This window comes from Danaus plexippus (assembly GCF_018135715.1).
Source record: "Danaus plexippus chromosome 3 unlocalized genomic scaffold, MEX_DaPlex mxdp_30, whole genome shotgun sequence".
NCBI lineage: Eukaryota > Metazoa > Arthropoda > Insecta > Lepidoptera > Nymphalidae > Danaus > Danaus plexippus.
The window spans coordinates 97,536-117,633 of record NW_026869845.1 but is presented as its reverse complement, the minus strand read 5'-3'; the positions used below and the strand labels follow the sequence as shown (position 1 = coordinate 117,633).

Sequence of the window (20,098 nt, the reverse complement as noted above, 5' to 3'; positions counted from 1 at the left end):
ATCAGGGGACGTTGCATTGGTGATTGGACTTACTCCGAGTAAAAAGTCTTTATTATGAACTTCATGTTCATTTAGCAGTTGGAAAACAATTATTAGTCTTTTTTTTTATAAAAACTGTTTATTCTGAAATTTATATACGTTATTATGATAAATAAGAATATTTTAGTTTTGCTATTTATAAAGGATATAAAAATGAAACGTTGTCAGTGAAATACGTTATGTCTCTTTTATTATATATTATATTCAATCTTAGACAAATCGGAAAGCCAGTCACGTGCGCGGCGTTATAAATCATACAAAATTATCTAAATTCTTAAAAAATACAATATAAAACTTAATTAAATACAACATTTAGACACATAACTATGATAATCTACATAAAATATACTCAACCGATTCCCATCAAACGATCCATGTCACACAAACAACCCAACTGGTCATAGACCAGCGAGCGATTCACATTTAACAAAATACAACAAAGACTTCGACATTTCATATTTACACTAAACGACAAAAACGAATATAAACGTCAAATGCGGTCCAGAAATACAAAGTCAATGAAACGGTGCACGGGAGGCGTGACACTTTACTGTGAAGCATCATCCGAACCGGACGAGCGCGGGGGACTGCTCGCAGGCCTGCTCGTGGAGGCTGTGGGTGTGGGGGCCCGGGGGCCCGAGAAGCGCAGCACGCCCAGCGGAGGACGGGAGGTCCCCGCGGGGTACAGCAGCATAAGCCGGGGTCAAGTCAGCTTGCGGCCGTCTTTTATGATGAAGCTAACGGTGCGCGGACGTCAAGCGAGGTGCGACAGGTCGTCCAGCTCCGGCGGAGGCTGCGGGGCCGAGCCGCCGCGAGCGAACACCGGCTTGGCGACCACTGACACGGGCGCCTGTGGAACAACACACCGTCCCGTCAATAACTGAGATGACATATAATTTTTCATTATAACATTATCATTAAGATTAAATTATACAATCATCAAAAAATTCACATCCCAACACCACACGTACTAGCTACACTGGGCGTACGGTCGCTCTCTCAAGTCTCACCTGACTGACGCCCGACACCGTGGTGGTGGCCTGCAGCGGTGAGTGTTGCGAGTGTGCTGTGTGCAGGGGGTTCACCCCCACCACCACCAGCTTCTGCGGCGGCTGTGCTCCCGCCGGCCCGCTCGTCACCACCACCGACTACGAACCACACCCACAACCATGTTACTACGCTACCATGCTTCCATATTACTACGGTACGACAATAACTACACGAACATTACAATATAAAAAATAATAACTAAACATTTCCGGCATCTTCCGCTTAGAAGACACCAAATAAACTTTCGAACACTTTCAGCTGATTTTAAATAGTCCATTCATTATGTGGATATATTTTCAAAATTATTAATTTAATTCGATTTTTAATGTACCTATATATAACATAGGAGATCATTACAATTTTTTTGTGATGTAGATATGTCCTTACAGACAGTAAATATAGTATACATATACTTTGTAAAACGTACATACATACAAATAATACATGCTTGCAGGCATAAATATATAACTTTTGAATAAAGGCGATACTTTAATTTCACTCAAGACATGTCTGGCATGCATGGCATGCGGTCTAAAACATGAGGCAAAACAAAAGCTTAAAAGAATTTGGTTCCGTTTTTTTTTGAAAAATTAATGTGACGTCATCTGCTGTAACTTCTAATGTAATCACAAACTCGTAATCGCTTACAGCCAGTATTTTATTCATATACTTACGTCGATATTATGCCCGAATATTTATATATAAAATCTGTCAGAGCTAAGTTTTTTAATGTTACTGTTCTAAAATTAAAATTAAACCTGTACATTTTGACTGCGGACGATGGTAGGCTGCGAGCTATGAACTACTATGTGACCGGACCCACTGGCTGGTTGGTTCTGAAAAAGGATTACAATTATATTAATCTATATTTATTAATGCCTTCATCTGTCAATTATAGTCCGAGAGCCAGCAACAGATTTGTATGACCAAGTTCCTTACAAGTGATAATTAGTAAAATGCATCAGAAAATCGAACCATAAAGCCTCGTGAACGTCAGCTAAGGCTCGGTGGGGGGACGAGCGGTTGTAACCTCCCACGCTTGAAGAAAAAAAAATACATTCACTCATTTCCTCTCGGCTAAAAATTTATCAAGTTATAGCTAACCCAATATCTCAACAAATAAAAAAGTCAGCTGGCTATAATATAGCGTAGGCGTAGGGTGTGGTATTCGATTTTATTTTTCCGTCAAAATCGCGGACAGGGCGCGGTGGTCGGCTGGAGTGGCCGTAGAGACCTTGATCCCTACTGCCGTGTTCCGGGCTGACATAAAATTGATATCTATATCGTTTAATAACCTGGAAATATCTTTTGTTTGCCCTATTGTAGAACGGAGGCGGATACGCTGATTTGACTACTTTGTTGTAATTAAATAACATTTGCCATTCGTATTGTAATTTTTTATATTTTTCTTATAATAAATATCAAGTTACTTGTTAATTTATACTAAGCAAACTGAATATTTAAATATTGGTATATATCTAAAATTATTTGATTATATACTTATAAGTTTAAAAAATATTGATACCGATATTTGTTTCACCTCAACACTCATATTGAATGATTAAAGAGACGTCATTTCCTCCCACAAGAAAATTTGTGAGCTGCTTTTAAATATACTTCTGTGATAAATAAAAAAAATCAGCTAGCAGTAAGTCGAGGGAAACCAGCCTAGCTGATGCCTTTAAATAGTCAGTAAATGTTTCTGGCTAACTTCTATGTATCGACCTCCAAAGTATCAGCTGACGATTTTTCCACCGCGATACAGCCAGCTGACGTATGTATATTTATCAATAGTTACATATAAGCTATCATCGGTTAAATTTTGATTTGAGAGGATATCACTGAAAGTGAAGATTTTTTTTCTCCATGATGGAGACATCAACTGACATACAATGCACTATGTTTTACAGACTTTTTTGTTTGTTGAGATATTGGGTTACCTATAACTTTATACATTTTTAGCCGAGAGGAAATGAGTGAATGTATTTTTTTTCTTCAAGCGTGGGAGGCTACACAAACTCATCCCCTATTATCAGTTAAAATATTATTACCTAACACCAAACTTGTAGTTTACTTTCTTCATTCAAAAATTTATAATTAACATCGTTTATTTAGAAACCTGAATCGCTGAATAAAATGCTGCATGAAAATCGGAACACAAATTTTATATCATTCAGGAATATCTGTTTAAAATAACAAAAAGATTGTGAATACCTGTTGCGTCTTCTGTTGCGAGGCTACTATGACGAATTTCTGCGGCGGAGGTGTTGAGGGCGCGGGGGAGGGGGCGCCTGATGTAATCACAACGTTACGGGTCGATATTGACTCTAAACAGTTTATATTATTGAGTTAGATAAGCAAGTTGCAAGTCATATAATAAATATGACAGAGTATGGAACTATACGAAAATATCATATACGTGGGAACGTAACACTAACGGACGAATATTATTAACAAGAATCCTTTTTACCACAAGAAAATATTCAAATTCAAAATTTAAATTCCGTGTGTTGATTATCATTACACTTTTAAATGTACCAAGTAACTTATAGCTTTTGATGATCTACAGGTGGTTATAATTTAAAAATATATAAATATCTTATAGGTAAAATCATCATAAAGACTAGATTGATTATAGTATCAAAACGAACATTTGAAATTCGAATAGTAGTAATTCTCACCGATGGACTTGGCGTGTGGTGCGGGTGATGGCGGGTGAGGTAGCAGAGGCGGGGTACACGGCAACACGGCCACCGCGCCGCCTCCGCCGCCGCCTGTCGGAGACGACCGCAGCTTACTCACAGCTTGCTGTAGACTCGGACCGAGGTAGCCGTACTCGCGTCTGTGGTAGTAACGACAATAATATAACGATATTAGTATAAATGCATTTAAGTGCCAAACAAAAATAGCTTAAGCTTAATCCCACCAACAGTACGAGCATATATTAATTACATCAAATGAATAAAAACTTGTTACAACCACGGGCGAAGTTGTAAGAAACTTAATAGAGATAATATAAAATTTTACACGTCTAAGTGAGATGTGTTATGAAAAGTTCATTGTTATAGGTTTAAATTTTAAAATTAGTTCAGAGACTGCAACACATCACTTTATATGAATAATGATACCAATATTAAAATTTATTCCAGGTGGATACTGAGCTACTTACCACATAATATGATAAATAAGCTTTTAGCCAGCATCTACATGTAGTTTTGTTTTTCAAATAAAACATGAAATATATTAATAGATATAAGTTAAAAAGAAAGGGTCTAACTTGTAGTCATCAGGAAGGTCGGGCGGTTGACGAAGCTGTCGCACTACTGGAGCCAACACCTTGAGTAACTGGTGTTTAAGGTTGCTCGCAGCTACACGGTCTGCGCCCGCAGCCCCACCTAGCGCACCCTCCACACGCTCGCCTAACCATCGTACACGAGGCAGGATAAATACCTATGTAAAACCAATAAGAACCGTTAATACACACACACACAATAAAAAGAATATAAATAAATATACAACAGTATAAAACAACAAATACCTTCACCACCTCAGGACCCAACTCAGCTAAACCTTGGACTGCTCCATAGAGCGAGGCTAAAGGAGTCTTCTCAGATTCCTTCATAGAAGCAACCATTGACGGTCCACTTTCGTTGTTTGTTTGTGATGGACATTGCAGGGCTTTTGCAAACAACCTACAATAAAATCATTTCGACAGTAAAGCTATTGTCATCCAAAAATGATAAAATTACAGTTATTTTAAACAGAGCCATCTACTGACTATATATATGAAACTGTTTAAATGAGTTTTCTATGAAGGTATACCTTGTAACTCTTGTTTGTAGATTATTAGTAGAAGTATTAAATGTTTTGCACAGCTGGGCCATTAGTCGAGCGGCGAAGTCTCGGAGCGCCCAGTGGTTGTCAACTTCTGGCCGCGTACAAAGCTGTCGGGACACTATACACGTTGAGACTGATGGAATCAATTCATGAAGCTGAAAATAAATATAAAAATTTCAGTTATAAATTTTATTTGTCAAGATAAGCTAAAAGTATTAAGTATTCCTGTTTTATTCTTACAAATGTAATAATTAGTGAAAATTTAGATGTTTGTATCTCTTTCAAGCAAAACCTCTAAATGGTAAACCTCAAAAACCTCTGAACGTCTAAAACCTCTACAGTAATGTAGCTTAGAAAGCAAAATGAGATTTAGGCCCAATGTTGTGTTCGACATCCCATGATAGAGAGTACAGATGTTGCTATCAGGTGATTACAATATTTATTGTTTTAACATACTTTATGATTTTTTTCTAAAAGCGGAACTTGGTAACCCACACAAATCACGTCCAAAAACATGTAGTTCCATATGTAAATAATAGCACAAGTTAAACTTACATATTTTTCTAAATAAAGTGATTGATTGTCCAACATTGCTTTCACCATTCTCATCAAATAAATAAGGAGAGCCAAGTTATTCTGGACAACATTGACTTTTACACCCTCTGATATAAATGTACACATCCTTGGCAACATCTCATGTAGGCCAGGATCACATGCCAGTGATTGCAGGGCTTCCTACAATATCATAAAAATTAGACATATAAGAAATTCATCAAAATAAAAGTAAACTTATTTTAATAGTAAATTTTTCAAGAGTAACAATTAATTATATTTTAATAAAAATGTAATTTGGAAGTATTATTACACTCCTTGCCTAAGATTTCAAATAACAAAAAAATTAAGTGTTATTCTATGAATAAGGAATTCCTCTGTGTGGTAATACTCCTTAAAATAATATTCCGAGAATTGAAGTACTATTTTGACTAATCATTTAAACTTACAGCTCTCCGTCCCTCATCACTGCCCACACCTGCTTCTGTGATTTCCTTATAATATAGCTGTTGTTCCACACTAAGCTCGTGTGTTGCAAGTTGTTTAACATGGACAGACTCTGAGGCTTTAAGTCTAGCTGCTTTACCACTAACTGGTTTTCCTGAAAAAAATAAAAGAAGGTACATAAATATTAAGTTAGAAACCTCCAAACCCAGTTCATGTTTATCTTCATTTTCTGTATTATAATAACCAACATATAACTATTTTGTATTATGCCATACATACCTGCTGAATCTTTATTGGCAGGCTTGCTTAATTTAGAAACAGGATCAACTGACTCCAATTTTTGTGCCTCTTTGGATAATGGTGGCGGATTCTCGGGAACAGTTGGCTGAACCCCATCAACACTAAGCCAGTGTGCTCTCAAGGACACATCAAGAGGAATTTTTGGGGGTGGAGCTGACAGTATTTCTGATAAATCAATTTCTTTCTCCTCTATAAAATGTAGCTCTCTACCACCACCAGATGCAAACCTGAATGGCAATGAGTCAGGCTGCACAAAACCATACTGGGCCTGAAATTATTGAAATCATTAAAAAACACAAAAATATATAGTATTGATTTAAAATACATTTCCCAAACTAAGGTTATACATACTTCAGTGTTTTTTATTTTTAAAGCATTGTCTATATCTGTAATAGAAAGTTTTTGTCTTTTTGAATGATGCATGAATTTCATAGCATCTTGAACAATTACTTTTAATCTAAAGGAAACATCATCTGCTAGTTCCTTAGCAGCATCATCCCCAAGACTTGCTATGCCGACACTTTCAGATATCACCTTTATAGAATCTACATTCAGGGATGATCCATAAGTTAAGTCAGAATCACCCATTATAATTTTCTTTAGTTACAAGACAGATAAAATCTAATGTATGCACGTAACACCCAAGTGACGAAACAATTCAAATATGTTTTCCTAATATCTTTATAATTTCAGTTTTCTGTTGACATTCTGTTACACCTCCATTGAACTCAAATCAATGGTAGTAATATCTTATTAGCAGCGCGCCAAATTAGCGTCAAAGTCTTGAACTGCAGATTGTCACAAAAAATTTTAGCTTAATGTTTATTAAAATAATTCTTTTAAAGTATAATACATATTAAATTATTTGTGTAAAAGTATTTGCTCTGTGGCTAACATTAACGTATTTATATGTGCCGTATCAGAAAATGCTGCTGACAATATAAAAAAAAACAATCTTAAGATGTTATCAAACAAGTTCTACAGATATGTAAAGCTTCCAAAATATTAAAATCTCAACTCGTTCCGTGGTCGACGCTTTTTGACAAATTAAATTATCTTGACGTTTATCATTTATGATTTGATGATATGACATTTCTAAACCCATAACCACAGATTCAATAAATGTATATATCTAAATAGAAAAAATAATTAGTGCCTAATTGGAACGCAAATAAAATACATAACTGAATAAAATATTAAGAAAAATTTGATTTTGACTAAGTATTTCATATTTAGGTACCATTTTATTTTTTGTTCATTAAATAATTTTCATCTTACGATTAATTTATTTAACAAGCCAAAGTTTTTTCTTCAAGTTATAGTTTTATGTCAGGTAATAACCAAAGTATGAAAAAAAATCGTTATAGAACTATATTTTATACTTATATATTTATAACCTCCAAAAACAATATAAATTGTAAATTGTATGCAATTCATGAAAACATAAAAAAGTTTAAAATGTAAGACTAATTTTTAACGTCAATATATGTTTTTGCAATACTTACGTAGTATTAATTATTGTAACGGTCAATATTTATAAAAATTTGGCATAGACAAAATGCCATGTTAGAGAAAACATAAAATTGTCATATGAGAAAATTATTTCCTACGGTAGGGAAATTACTTTGTACTTGGATATTAATTATTTAAGGTCTTTAAACAAAAATGGATTAAATTTCCAGTAAATACCAGTGATTTTTAATGATATTTGCAGAAGCTACTGTTTATTTTATATATTGAAAAAATGTTTTTATAAAATTTTAGTTATTGTTTTATTGTCAGAATATTTTTATTTATGTTCTTATAACATTAATTTTAAATGGATGTAATAACCTGGTATTGATTATATATTTTTAAATATTTATATTATATACTAAATGGTATTTTTTTCACATATGGTGATGCTAACCCCAAATGTAAGTCAAAGATTTTACAACTGTGGGCAAAAATAATGACGAGGTCCATTACCGTTTGCCGACGCCGATGCCGGATTGTAATACCACGAGTGTTAGTTTTTCATGTTTAAGCAATTATTTATATTGTAATCAGTGATCGATTCTCAAAATGTACAGAAACAAAAAAGACGTAGACAAACACGTGGAAAGCTTGATGCATAAATTGTCATCGAAAGACGTAAGTGAAAAAAATATTTTCACTCAAGTTTTGATGTAAAAACAATTTAGTACGATTATGATATACGGCCATTCATTTTCAGTTCAAAACAAGAGCCTTTTCCGTAGCACGCTTGTATTATGATGTTGGAGATTATAGAAGTTGCCAGAAATATGTCGAACAGTATCTTGGTCTCAAATCCAATAATGCAGCAGCTCATAAACTTCTGGGACAGGCGTTTTATAAACTTGGAGAAAAAATGAAGGCTCTTGAACAATATACAATTTCTTATGATTTAGATCCATCCCAAACTATAACACTTCTTGATAGTAAGTAATATCTATTGTACTTAGTCATTAATTTTTATATTTAGTTAGTATTTTATTAGAATGCTCATATTGTTTGAACTGTTACTTTTATTTCAAAAAAGCTAATTATAGTCTTAATGTACCTTCACAGGAGACAAATTTATAAAAATAAACATGTGTCTTACGTGTAGTGATCTAATTTTTTTCTTTGATTTTTTTTTATAATTTAGTATCTAAATATAAAATGTTATATATGGTTAAATATGATATGTATTATAACTTCAATATAAATATTTTTTGATAACCTATAAATTTCGGTTTCTTCTTTTCTTTGTTATAGTTTGCGAACTTCTGGCTAATGAGGAGGGAATTATGAATTTAGGTCGTGCAAAATACTGGTGTGAGAAAGCTGAAGCTATATATCCCAAACATCCTATTACATTCCGACTACGTGAAAGACTTCTTTCTGATGCTAATTCAGACCCAGAAGCATTGGTGAAATTATTAAAAACTGAATTAGATGCAAGACCAAAAGATGCAGTACTTCATGGAAGACTGTTAAAACACTATTTACAGTCTAACAAAATAACAGAGGCTTTTGACCATAGCTGTGATATTGAATTTGAAAAAAACTTCTTCTCTGATAATTATGCTTGGTATGAATGTCTTTCTGAAGTATTGAAATATAACAATCTGAAACAAAACAACTGGTTATACCAGTTGCTTCTATTAACAGTCAGAGAAAGACTTTGTGTTTTGAGTTTAACTGAAGTTCCAAATGCATCTGGTAAGAATTTGCTAGAATGCAGTGATCTTCTAAATGCCTATGATCAAGCACTAGATAATGTTGCCAAGTCTGGGCATGCTGAAAGTTTTGGTGAATTTCATACAAATATTTTACAACATCACAGAGGACAAATAGCATTTCATGCTGCAACATTGTTACTTAAGAAAGCAAAAAAAAATCAAACCAATTGGAGAGAGGTAAAAAAATTTGTAACACCCTTAATGTTAATTGCTTGGCAAACAGTCCCGCTTGATTTAAAAGTGAACTGGCTAGTACATGCTCCTCAAAAACAACAAAATGCAATAAAAAGGTGGTATGTGGAAGGATCATACAGATGCTCCCAGTCTGGTCATTATTTACTATCAAATATTCAAGATAAAAGTCAAATTATCTTAGATCAAATATCTGAATTATGCTCAGGTACGAATTGGAAAGATAAACTTTATGAAACTTTATTTACAACACCGGATCAATTGTCAAAAAAGAACACTTCCTATTTAGTATCCAAGTTAATGACTAGTCCTGCACTAAGGTTGCCAAGGAAGCTTGAAGTTCAGGCATATGATGATGATGCACAGAGAGAATATCCCAGTAGTCTTCATCACTTTGTCTGGATGCTTTTAAATTATAAAAATTATGCTGATTTCAAATGCACTTTGTTTGACATGCTTACTCCCAATATGACTAGCTGTGGACCTGAGACCTTGAACAAAATAGATGTCTTAGCTTTCCTATACAGTACAACATTAACAACTCGTAGACACAGGGATCATAGCAATAACTTCCATTCTACAGAAAATGTAAAACTCTTACCAGCAAATATAACAGATTTGTTATGTTCCCTACCACAAATTAAGTGGTGGGACTGTGCTTACAAATTGAGTCAAAATGATTTAGGTTTTGATCATACAGATATCCGATCAACATTGAGTCGTGGTATTGAAGTTATAAGATGTGTTGATAATCATGGTATAGACCCAGAATTACTTTGTATGTTAGGTCGAATTTTTAATGAAATTGCTGATAAATCAACTACTGTAGATGAAAAATCTAACTATGAACAAAGGGCATGTGTTTATTATTCATCTGCAATTAACTTACTTCAGAAAATTAAAGGTAAAGTGACACTTAAGTTACCCGATAAGAAGATGTTTGACTACCCTCAAAAAGAATATGAGCCAAAGGAGTTGAATAATTTATTAGAGGAAAGCAAGCTTTATGTAGCCCAATATAATTTTAAAGAAGGAGAATATGAGAAAGTGATTGGATTATTGTCGAATTCAAAATCTCCAGAAGCCTATTATCATCTGAGTCAAACATATGTGAAAATTGCTAAGGAAGAAAAAAATTTATCTAAACATTCAGAAAGTGATAGCAAATATAGAAGTCTTTTAGAAAAAGCTAAGGTTTTTGCTTACAGAGCACTTGAAAAAGTCAAGGAACAGGATATGTATAAAACCAATTCTCTATATGTAGACATTCAAGAACTTATTGAAGATCTAGAAAGTTGTCTCAATAAATGTTCAGATCTTTCAGGAACACTTATGAATGATGAGTCATCTGATGAAAATATTAGTGATATTGTCTCATCGCGTACTAAATCTAGTGTTTATCGAAACATAAGTTCTACGCCAAAACAGATGTTAAGACATCCTCATAATGTAAATGCTACAAATTATCGAACTGCAACTGATTCTCATATTTTAGATAACACGCAACTTGATAATTTGGTTTTGGAACGAATAGAGAATCAAATAAAAAATTTGCAGAAAAGAGACTTCAATATTAATAACTTTATGGAACAAACCAAGGATTGGTTTGATGAAAATAAGAAATTGAGCAATCAAATCATGAATACAATTAAAACAAATATAGATAACACTACTGAACAGTTCAAACTGCTTAAAATATCGGTAGATCAAGTTAAAGAACAAATAGACGAGTGTAGAAGTGAATGCAAGGATGTAGTTGATATGAAGAAACAAATTGCCGAATTAAAAAAAGAAGTGAATAAATTAAAGAAATCTTCATCGGAACAAGGCATTGATGAAAGTGATGTTTATAATATAGATGATGACTATAGAGCCAGTGAAAATACGCCTTCATTTGCTGCTCAACTGCCCTTTGCTGCACCACAGCCTTTTGCACCACCATTCGCTCAACGTATTGCTCCACCTTTCCCATTGACGTCTAATCCATACCAGTTCTATGGACAAAATTTATATAATTTATACAATCAATATTCACAAATTGCGCAATCTTCTACTGTACCTGGAGGGCCGCCTTTATTTGATCCCACTAGAGCTCATATGAATTATCCAGGAGTATTTCCAACACCAGATCAAATGTATCTTGATGTCGCACATCTGGTCCCTCCTACAATACCTGCAGCTGTTAGTGTACCTCCCGTACATAATGTGCCTGCTGTTACTACTGTGGTATCCACGTCAACTTCACAATCATCCGCTGCGATTCCAACATCAAAAGCTAAACATGAAGTAAAAGAAAGTAATAAGATCATTCCAGCAAATGTTGTGATTACTTCTTCAGATCCGTTACCGACAACCATCTCCGCTCCTGCGCCAGTACTTAGTGTAACAATACCGCAAAAACACATTAAAGGAAGTCCTCATAATTACCAAATTTCTATGCCCACTTCTAATGTGACAAAGGCAGTACCACGCCCTGTTTTTACTTTTCCAACAACAAATACATCAACGATTGCAGTAACTCCAATGACAACCAATTGGAATATGAAATCTATATTCAAACCGGATAATCCTGTAACCACGTCTACTGCGGCAAATTCATCAAAGGACACGTCGACGTGTGTCGTAGATGGAATTTTTTCACAATCCTCTCCAAATACAAGTCTTAACAAATCCAGGACCTTATCAGAAAAAAGTAATACGTCTGTTGAAAATTATGATCCCTGTCCTGATTTTAAACCAATTATACCATTACCAGCTGAAGTTAAAGTAACTACTGGTGAAGAAGATGAATCAGTCATTTTCAGTGCTAGAGCAAAACTCTTCCGTTTTGTAGATAAACAATGGAAGGAAAGAGGTATCGGTGAAATGAAATTACTCAAACATAAAGTTACAGGCAAAGTCAGAGTTCTAATGAGAAGAGAACAAGTACACAAAATATGTGCTAATCATATCATACTACCTGAAATGGAAATAAAACCTATGAAGAATGAAACCAAGGCGTACTTTTGGGTTGCAAATGATTTTGCTGAGGAAACTGTTATTTTAGAAAAATTCTGTATCAAATTTAAAACGCCGGAACTAGCAAAAGAATTTTACGAAACTTTTGAGAAAGCTCGAAAAGAGTCTGCAATTGATGTAGTGTCTACGGAAATAAAGACAGTACAACCGACCAAAAGTCAAATTTCAAGTTCAACTGTTACCGCAGGAACAGACGGCAAAACCGTTGTTGGAGGTTTTACATTTAGCAGCAAACCATCTTTTAAGACCGTGACTGAAGATTCAAACACTCAGCCAAAAGTAACTGAGGCACCAACAACAAAAGTCAATGTTTTTACCGGTGTTACATTTAAAACAGCAACTTCATCACCTTTTTCAAATTTAAGTACTACTACAAATTTAACGAACACGGTCAAAACTCCGGAGAGTACAGTTACTTCTAGTAAATTAAACAACTCTGACGTGGTTGAGGAATTTGAACCAACAGTTGATTTTAAGCCAGTCATACCGCTTCCTGCTTTAGTAGATCAAAAAACTGGGGAGGAAGATGAAATTGTTTTATTCGAATATAGAGCAAAATTATTACGATTTGATGCTTCAATAAAGGAATGGAAGGAAAGAGGCCTTGGAAACATAAAGCTCCTGTGCCAAAAGGAAAATAACCAGAAATTACGATTATTAATGCGAAGAGAACAGATAATGAAAGTTTGTTGTAATCTCTCGGTTACAAAAGAAATGGTATTCCAAAAGATGCCTAACATGGATAAAGCAGTAACGTTTTGTGGCAAAGATTTTTCAGAGGGGGAACTGGTTCCCGAAACATTCTGTTTGCGTTTTAAAACAGTACAAGCGTGCGACGATTTTATAAATGCTGTTAAGACAGCTCAATCAAAAATCGGAGAGGACACAAAAGCCGTTAAGGAGGAGCAAAATGCTGCCAAACAAAACGTTCAAGTTGGTTTCGGAGAAAAGTTTAAACCACAACCAGGTTCTTGGGAGTGTAAAGAATGCTTAATACGAAATGAATCTGGAAAAGATTACTGTTGTGCATGCAATAGTCCCAAAGATCCAACTGTAAAGAAAGCTGAAAACAAATTAGAGCCAGTAAATACACCAAAGTTTAACTTTGGCATTCCATCTCAGGGCGCACAGACTGCAGTGAATACGAGTGCAGCTACGACTGCTACCGGTTGGGGAGATAAATTTAAAGCAAAAGAAGGCACATGGGAATGTTCTCAGTGTTATGTTAGAAACAAAGGTGCCAATGAGCGTTGTGTTGCCTGTAATAATCCCACAAATCCAGATATTTCAACCTCCAAACCTGATGTTAAATTTACATTTGGAATCACGCCAAAGACCAATGAGGCAACAGGGCAAAATACAAATAATATCCCAAAATTTAGTTTTGGAATACCACAAGAGAAAACTGTTAGTTTTGGTATCCCTACAACAAAAAGTTCTAATGTATTCAAAGCTCCTGAGCAAGCTAAAGAGAGTGATGGTGTTCTCGATCTAGGCATTAAAAAACAGGAAGAGCAAAATATTATACTCACTCCAACAAAACCTGCACTTTTGCCAACTCCACAGACAAATGTGACTCCATTTGGCAAAGAAAGTGGTACTTTTGAATTTTCCTTCAACCAAAAAAATGTGACAAAGGGTAAAAGCCCAGTAAAATCACCAAAAGATAAGAAGGACCATGATAGTGACGATAATGAATATGCCTCCGAAGATGAAGGACATCATATACATTTTAGTCCAGTTATACCAATGCCTGATAAGGTTAGTCTTTTAATGTTATTCTATTTATAAATATTTAAAATAAGTAGTTTTATATTTACCTGTATGGTTTTTGTTTTTATAGATAAAAGTTGTGACTGGTGAAGAAAATGAAATCGAATTATATGGACACAGAGCGAAATTATTCATATTTTCTGGATCAGAATGGAAAGAACGCGGCATAGGAATAGTGAAAATATTAAAACATAAAGAAACTGGAAAATTAAGGTATGATATTAACTACTTGCAAAAATCATAGAGCTCGTTTAATGCCATATATGACCATTGTTATAATTTTCAGAGTGCTAATGCGTCGGGAACAAGTTCATAAAATATGCTTGAATCACGCTCTTAATAAAAATATTACTTACCAACCGAAAGATGAAAAGTCCTGGTTCTTTTTTGCGAATGACTTCAGTGAAGGAGAAATTCTTCTTCAAAACTTCTGCCTCAGATTCCAAAACAAAGAGGTTGCATTACAGTTCAAAGAAGCAGTTGATAATGCTTTAAGTGGGAAATCTGAAACATCAAAAGTTGATGCTGATAATAAGTTAAATAATTCTGAGGATGTCGTTTTTGTAAACGAAATACAAGCATCAAATGAAGACAAGCAGAAAGCTAGGGATCTTATGTTACCTGAAAATTTCTATAACTATGTGAATAAGGAACCATGTCAGGGATGCAGAGGGTGTGATGATTCTGATAAAATTCCAGTATCAAACAAAGTGACATCAAAATCGATAAAGCCAGATCCTGTAACGACAACTCCTCTGAAGACGTCGTCTGCATCCAATTTTCAGAGTCCAGTTAATTCTTTGTATGGGACCCCTACAAATCTCGACCGAACAATTGATACTACTGTTTTTAGAACACCGTTAGGAGCTATTGGGTCAAATACAACTACTGTTTTTGCTAGCTCTGCCAATAATAGTGTTGTTGAACAGGACTCGCCTGATAAAGAAAATACTTTGACTAACAGTTCAACTTCAGAAAACTCACAAACTCCGGCGACAATTATTAGTGGCAGTCAAGATTCCTCCTCGTCGGTCAACCCACCAGCCACCAAGTCTTGGATTTTGGCTCCACCAAAATTAAGTGTACCGAATACAGCAAAAGAGACTACTGATAAAGAAGAGTCTAAAAGTTTGTTTGGTTCCACCAATAAGACATCTATGTTTGGTGATAAGAAATCTGCATCCTTTGAGAACAAATCTATATTTGGCAGTGGTGGGGTTTCAACAAATAAATCAATATTTGGATTTAATCTACAAAACAATAAGGGTGATACACAAGCGTCTGAGAGTGGCTCCATATTTTCATCTGACAAGCCCGTTAATTTATTCAGCAGCTCTTCAAGTGGAAGCATATTTGGGCCTGCAGCCTTAAAATCTAACCAGTCGACTCCTCCAACAGGATTTTTTTCTTCTGTGGGTACATTCACCTTTGGATCACAGAACAAAGAACCCATTTTTAGTGCAAAGCCTGCAGATGCTGCTGCTTCTGAAAAAAATACTGTAAGTGACAAGGATACTTCTCCCAGTGAAACTCACGAATCAAAGAAGGATACACTTAAAGAAGAAAAAAGCGTGTCCGATAACGCTCCCGTCAAAGCTGACAATGCTTTATTTTCAGCATTGTCATCGAGTGGTCCTGGATTTGATCTCAAAAGTAAGATGAAGTATATATTTGTTTTTTTTTAAGAAATTCATTTTAACATATATAAATAACACATTTTTCTTATTTCAGAACAAGCTAATTTCCAGTGGGAAGGTGCTGGCCAACAACTTTTCTCAAGCATGACTAAAAAAAGTGGTAAATCTGGAAATACAAATGACGACTCTGGAGGCGGTGCGGAGGACGAGTATGACCCTCATTACGAACCGATCGTGCCTCTACCCGACAAGATCGTAGTCACGACGGGTGAAGAAGATGAGGTATACAAACAAAATTAAGGTCTACTTATTAAGTGATGACGGAGTCGCTGTGTATACAATATTTTATCTCAATCATTACACTTCTAGGAAAAACTGTTCGGGGAACGCTGTAAACTTTACCGCTTCGATGAAAAAACGAGAGAGTGGAAGGAGCGCGGTGTTGGAGAGATGAAACTCTTATATCACCCTGAAAAGAAAAGCTACAGGTTACTGTTACGAAGAGAGCAGGTACATATTATATTTATTCGAAATTCTATGAAACTTTTTGAGTATGATACATATCCGAAAATTGATCGTGACCCAACTTAATATAACAGGTGCACAAAGCTGTGCTGAACATGCTGCTGTTCATGGATCTGCAGCTACTGCCGACGAAGAACTCGGAGACCTCCTGGACGTGGGCGGGACGGAACTACGCTGAGAGCAGCGGAGAACAGGAGACGTTGGCTGCGAAGTTCAAGAATGTGGCCATCTCCACCGCCTTCCACAACAAGGTCGTGGAGTGTGTGAGGGTAGGATGAAATACATTCATTATATTCATCGTAATAGTAAAATAAAACATTTTTTTCTGTATTTAAAAAATAAGAGGACAAAAATTGTTGTTACAAATATATTGACCGTATATAGATTATTGTATGTTCTCATTCAATTTTTATAATATTCATAGTGTTTGTTTAAATCAAACTAACTACACTTTACTGGATTCAATAGTTGTATAGTAACTTTCCAAACTATTTAATAAACGAAAATGTATGCTAAAATAAGTTTAAATTACCTTTTTAACGACGTTATTAAAAATAAACATATAAAAATTATTTAAATGCTACCCAGAAACTACAAGCTGCAGCAGCGGAAGCGATAAGACAGGAGAAAGATAAACAAGAAACGGAGACTAGCGATGGAATCACACCGTTACGACTGCCAAAACATCTAATGGAAACTTCGCGCGCAGACAGCACTTTGTTTGCCTCGTCATCGCAATCATCAGAAAAAGAAGGAACCAGAAGAGAAAGTTCCCAAACGGATAGCAAACAAAACGGCCAAGTAACCAGCTCGCAAGACGCTAATGAGTCGTTGAAACAAGTTCACTTTGAAGAAGATCAAGTGGACTACGACGATTGTAATTATGACCAAGAGGACTATAACGAACATTCCGGGGGCTATTATAATGAGGTTGGTGTTTATTGTACTAATAGTTATTTAAATAACCTTGTACTATGAAAGCATTCTAACAGACGAAAGTCAGAAATTTTGAGGCACTACATTCAAAGGTTTGAAATTTCTATCACATTATGAACATATTATTTTATTAGAAAAGTATTTTCTATAAATATAAAACGCATGTGACCCTTCAGAACGATCAATAGAAATAAAGAGAAAATTTCAATATAGATTTATAAACGTTTGTAATTATTTAATTCACTATTTTTAACATACAATATGTTTAATGAGATCTAAGATTTTCGCGAGTATTCATTTAAATAAAACTAGTATTATTCGGATTTAAATTGAGTGACTGTTGTATGTTTGTTTTCGATTATAAAGAAACTAGTAACAGAATTTTATAAAGCTTTTAAAATTTTAAAACCTACCAAATACATGTAATAATGGAGAATTGAAGACGATTCATTCACGTTATTATTAAAATGGTTTAAACAATTAATCTTAGTAGGATATTAACCATAAAATATAAATACTACTATATTATGTGACACGATGAAGCAAAATATGCTTTTATATTTTATAATATGCTCTGCTTATGTCGAAAACAAAATAAGTTTTAAATAAATCGGTTATCCGGAAATTTCGTTATAATTTGGTTCGTTTTAATCATACCAAATGATCCTTTCAGGATGAAGAGACAGCTATGTATTTCCCGTGCAAGGCGGTGGTGCGTCGTGGAGATGAGATCACTTCATGTGAGGACACACACGTTCAGGTCTCCTTCGACCAAGACGTCTGCTCGCCCAAGGTCATGGTCACGGACACCAACACCGGGGAAATACTCGCTGACATGCTCATACACGCAGACACGGAATTCCAGGTATATACATACATATATGTACTTAGTTACGAACGATAAATGAGCTCGATATAACCAATACATCAATTACAATTATTCCCTATTTCCTCAAGCAGTTCAATATTCATCCTCATGCATAATATCCATGCGAGCTTATTTTGCATGTATTTTGATAAAATGTATATTTTAAGTAATACTAATACATTTGTATGACGCCAGTTGACCGAGGAGTCGTGTTCGTGGACCGGCATGGACTACACCAGTAACGTATCGGTAGAGAAGACGGTCACCATAACGTTCGCTGACTCCAACCTCGCTCTGGAGTTCTACGACCTGTGTGAGGTATGAACATGTGATGAATTGAGACATTGAGAATTTGACAAAAACATTGAGAAATCAAATCGTTTGTTAGTTTCATAAAACTCAAATATATACATAGTAACATGGAATAGGCTTTTTATTATTTCGTTAATTCATTTTATTAGGATCACGTTGGTAATGTGTTTTCTCTATATCTGTTTTTAAATCGTTTGGCTTAAATGACTATCAATTTATATGATAGGTAATATCATCTGTGTATCAAATAACATATGAGAATTGTTTAAAGCATAAAATTATAATTTAGATTTTGTTTATCTGCTAATTAGAGCATTACCACCATTAACAGTTTTATTGCACACCACATGTATAGTTGTTTATGACAATGTTACCAAAAATAAAGAATTTATGAATCTTTTATATATGTATGTGCCGTAAAATTAAAAAAAAATTTTTTTTTTTGTTCTAGACTAGCAAAGCTTCGACGGACGCCTCAACAGATCCCGAGTCATAGACGTTAACTTAAGATATTAATTGATTATGTTTTGTTTGTTTTTATATATGAAAGTAGCATTATTTTCTCTTCTTTAGTCTCGCGGACTTAAAATGTGTTTATTAGAATTTATTTTATGTTACCTCTAAATACTATTACACATTATTTGCCATTTTTAAGAAAAATAAACGTATATAACTTAGACCTTAGCATATTGTCAATAGAATGTAAATGTATCTTTAAATCTAAAAAAGCATCATTGATATGTCTATAACGAGAAGGGTGTTCAAATTTCCTTAACTATGCTCCAGGTCTGAGCATGTTAATTGAGAATATTCTTTCGTAAAATTAATACTTTTTTTGCTTTGTATTGTGTAAATGATTATTCATTTGATATAGAGGCAGGCTGCATTATCTTTATATGCTTATTGAGGGTCAGTGAATGAACGATTTATAAGAGAATTAATATTAATTAACACTCACTGGCAGATGTTGATTTTTAAATGGGAATATTTGTTATTATTGTCTATGTAAATGTATCATAACACCGAGCAGCCTCGCCGAGTATTCGTGTAGTAATGTAGAGTTTAAATTTCATATTGTTTAGAAAGAGATCTGATCAATATCTTATTTTCCTTTAAAAGGAATTTTTGTAGCGCTTGTGTAATTTAATATGCTTAATTTGTTTATATTTTTTCTATAATTAATAAATTGATCAGGTCTTTTTGTGTCGACTGAAACATTATATTTTTCATCAATATTCTCATCAACCGAATTTTGATCAGAAAGTTATAATATGTGTGACTTCAGCTGAAAGCTTTTTAAAACCTAAAGTGTATTAATTTGAACATTAAAATATAATGATTCTTTGAAATTTTAATTAAAATCATATTTCAGGATTTGGTTGTCC

General features: G+C 34.4%; 2 protein-coding genes across 3 annotated transcripts; one reads left to right on the top strand and one right to left on the bottom strand.

The window, feature by feature from the left end:
* Positions 1–207: 207 nt before the first annotated feature.
* LOC116771419 (transcription initiation factor TFIID subunit 6-like) lies at positions 208–7,282 on the bottom strand. Of its 2 annotated transcripts, XM_032663298.2 has the most exons (12): positions 6,577–7,282; positions 6,205–6,493; positions 5,928–6,079; positions 5,482–5,661; positions 4,912–5,081; positions 4,628–4,781; positions 4,367–4,539; positions 3,771–3,931; positions 3,304–3,416; positions 1,854–1,925; positions 1,050–1,187; positions 208–889 (listed from the first exon to the last, which is right to left on the bottom strand). In XM_032663298.2, the coding sequence occupies exons 1-12, from the start codon at positions 6,811–6,813 to the stop codon at positions 794–796; spliced, it is 1,935 nt and encodes a 644-aa protein (XP_032519189.2). In that variant the 5' UTR covers positions 6,814–7,282; the 3' UTR covers positions 208–793. The 2 variants fall into 2 exon arrangements, with proteins under 2 accessions (XP_032519189.2, XP_032519265.1); XM_032663374.2 differs by lacking the exon at positions 1,050–1,187.
* An 880-nt stretch (positions 7,283–8,162) lies between these two features.
* Positions 8,163–19,676, top strand: LOC116770374 (E3 SUMO-protein ligase RanBP2-like). The gene is made up of 12 exons (XM_032661829.2): positions 8,163–8,358; positions 8,441–8,666; positions 8,986–14,423; positions 14,506–14,648; positions 14,722–16,088; positions 16,167–16,354; positions 16,442–16,582; positions 16,672–16,866; positions 17,186–17,527; positions 18,207–18,398; positions 18,597–18,719; positions 19,165–19,676. Exons 1-12 carry the CDS (start codon positions 8,290–8,292, stop codon positions 19,207–19,209), a joined length of 8,469 nt encoding a protein of 2,822 aa, XP_032517720.2. The 5' UTR covers positions 8,163–8,289; the 3' UTR covers positions 19,210–19,676.
* The last annotated feature ends 422 nt before the right edge of the window (positions 19,677–20,098 follow it).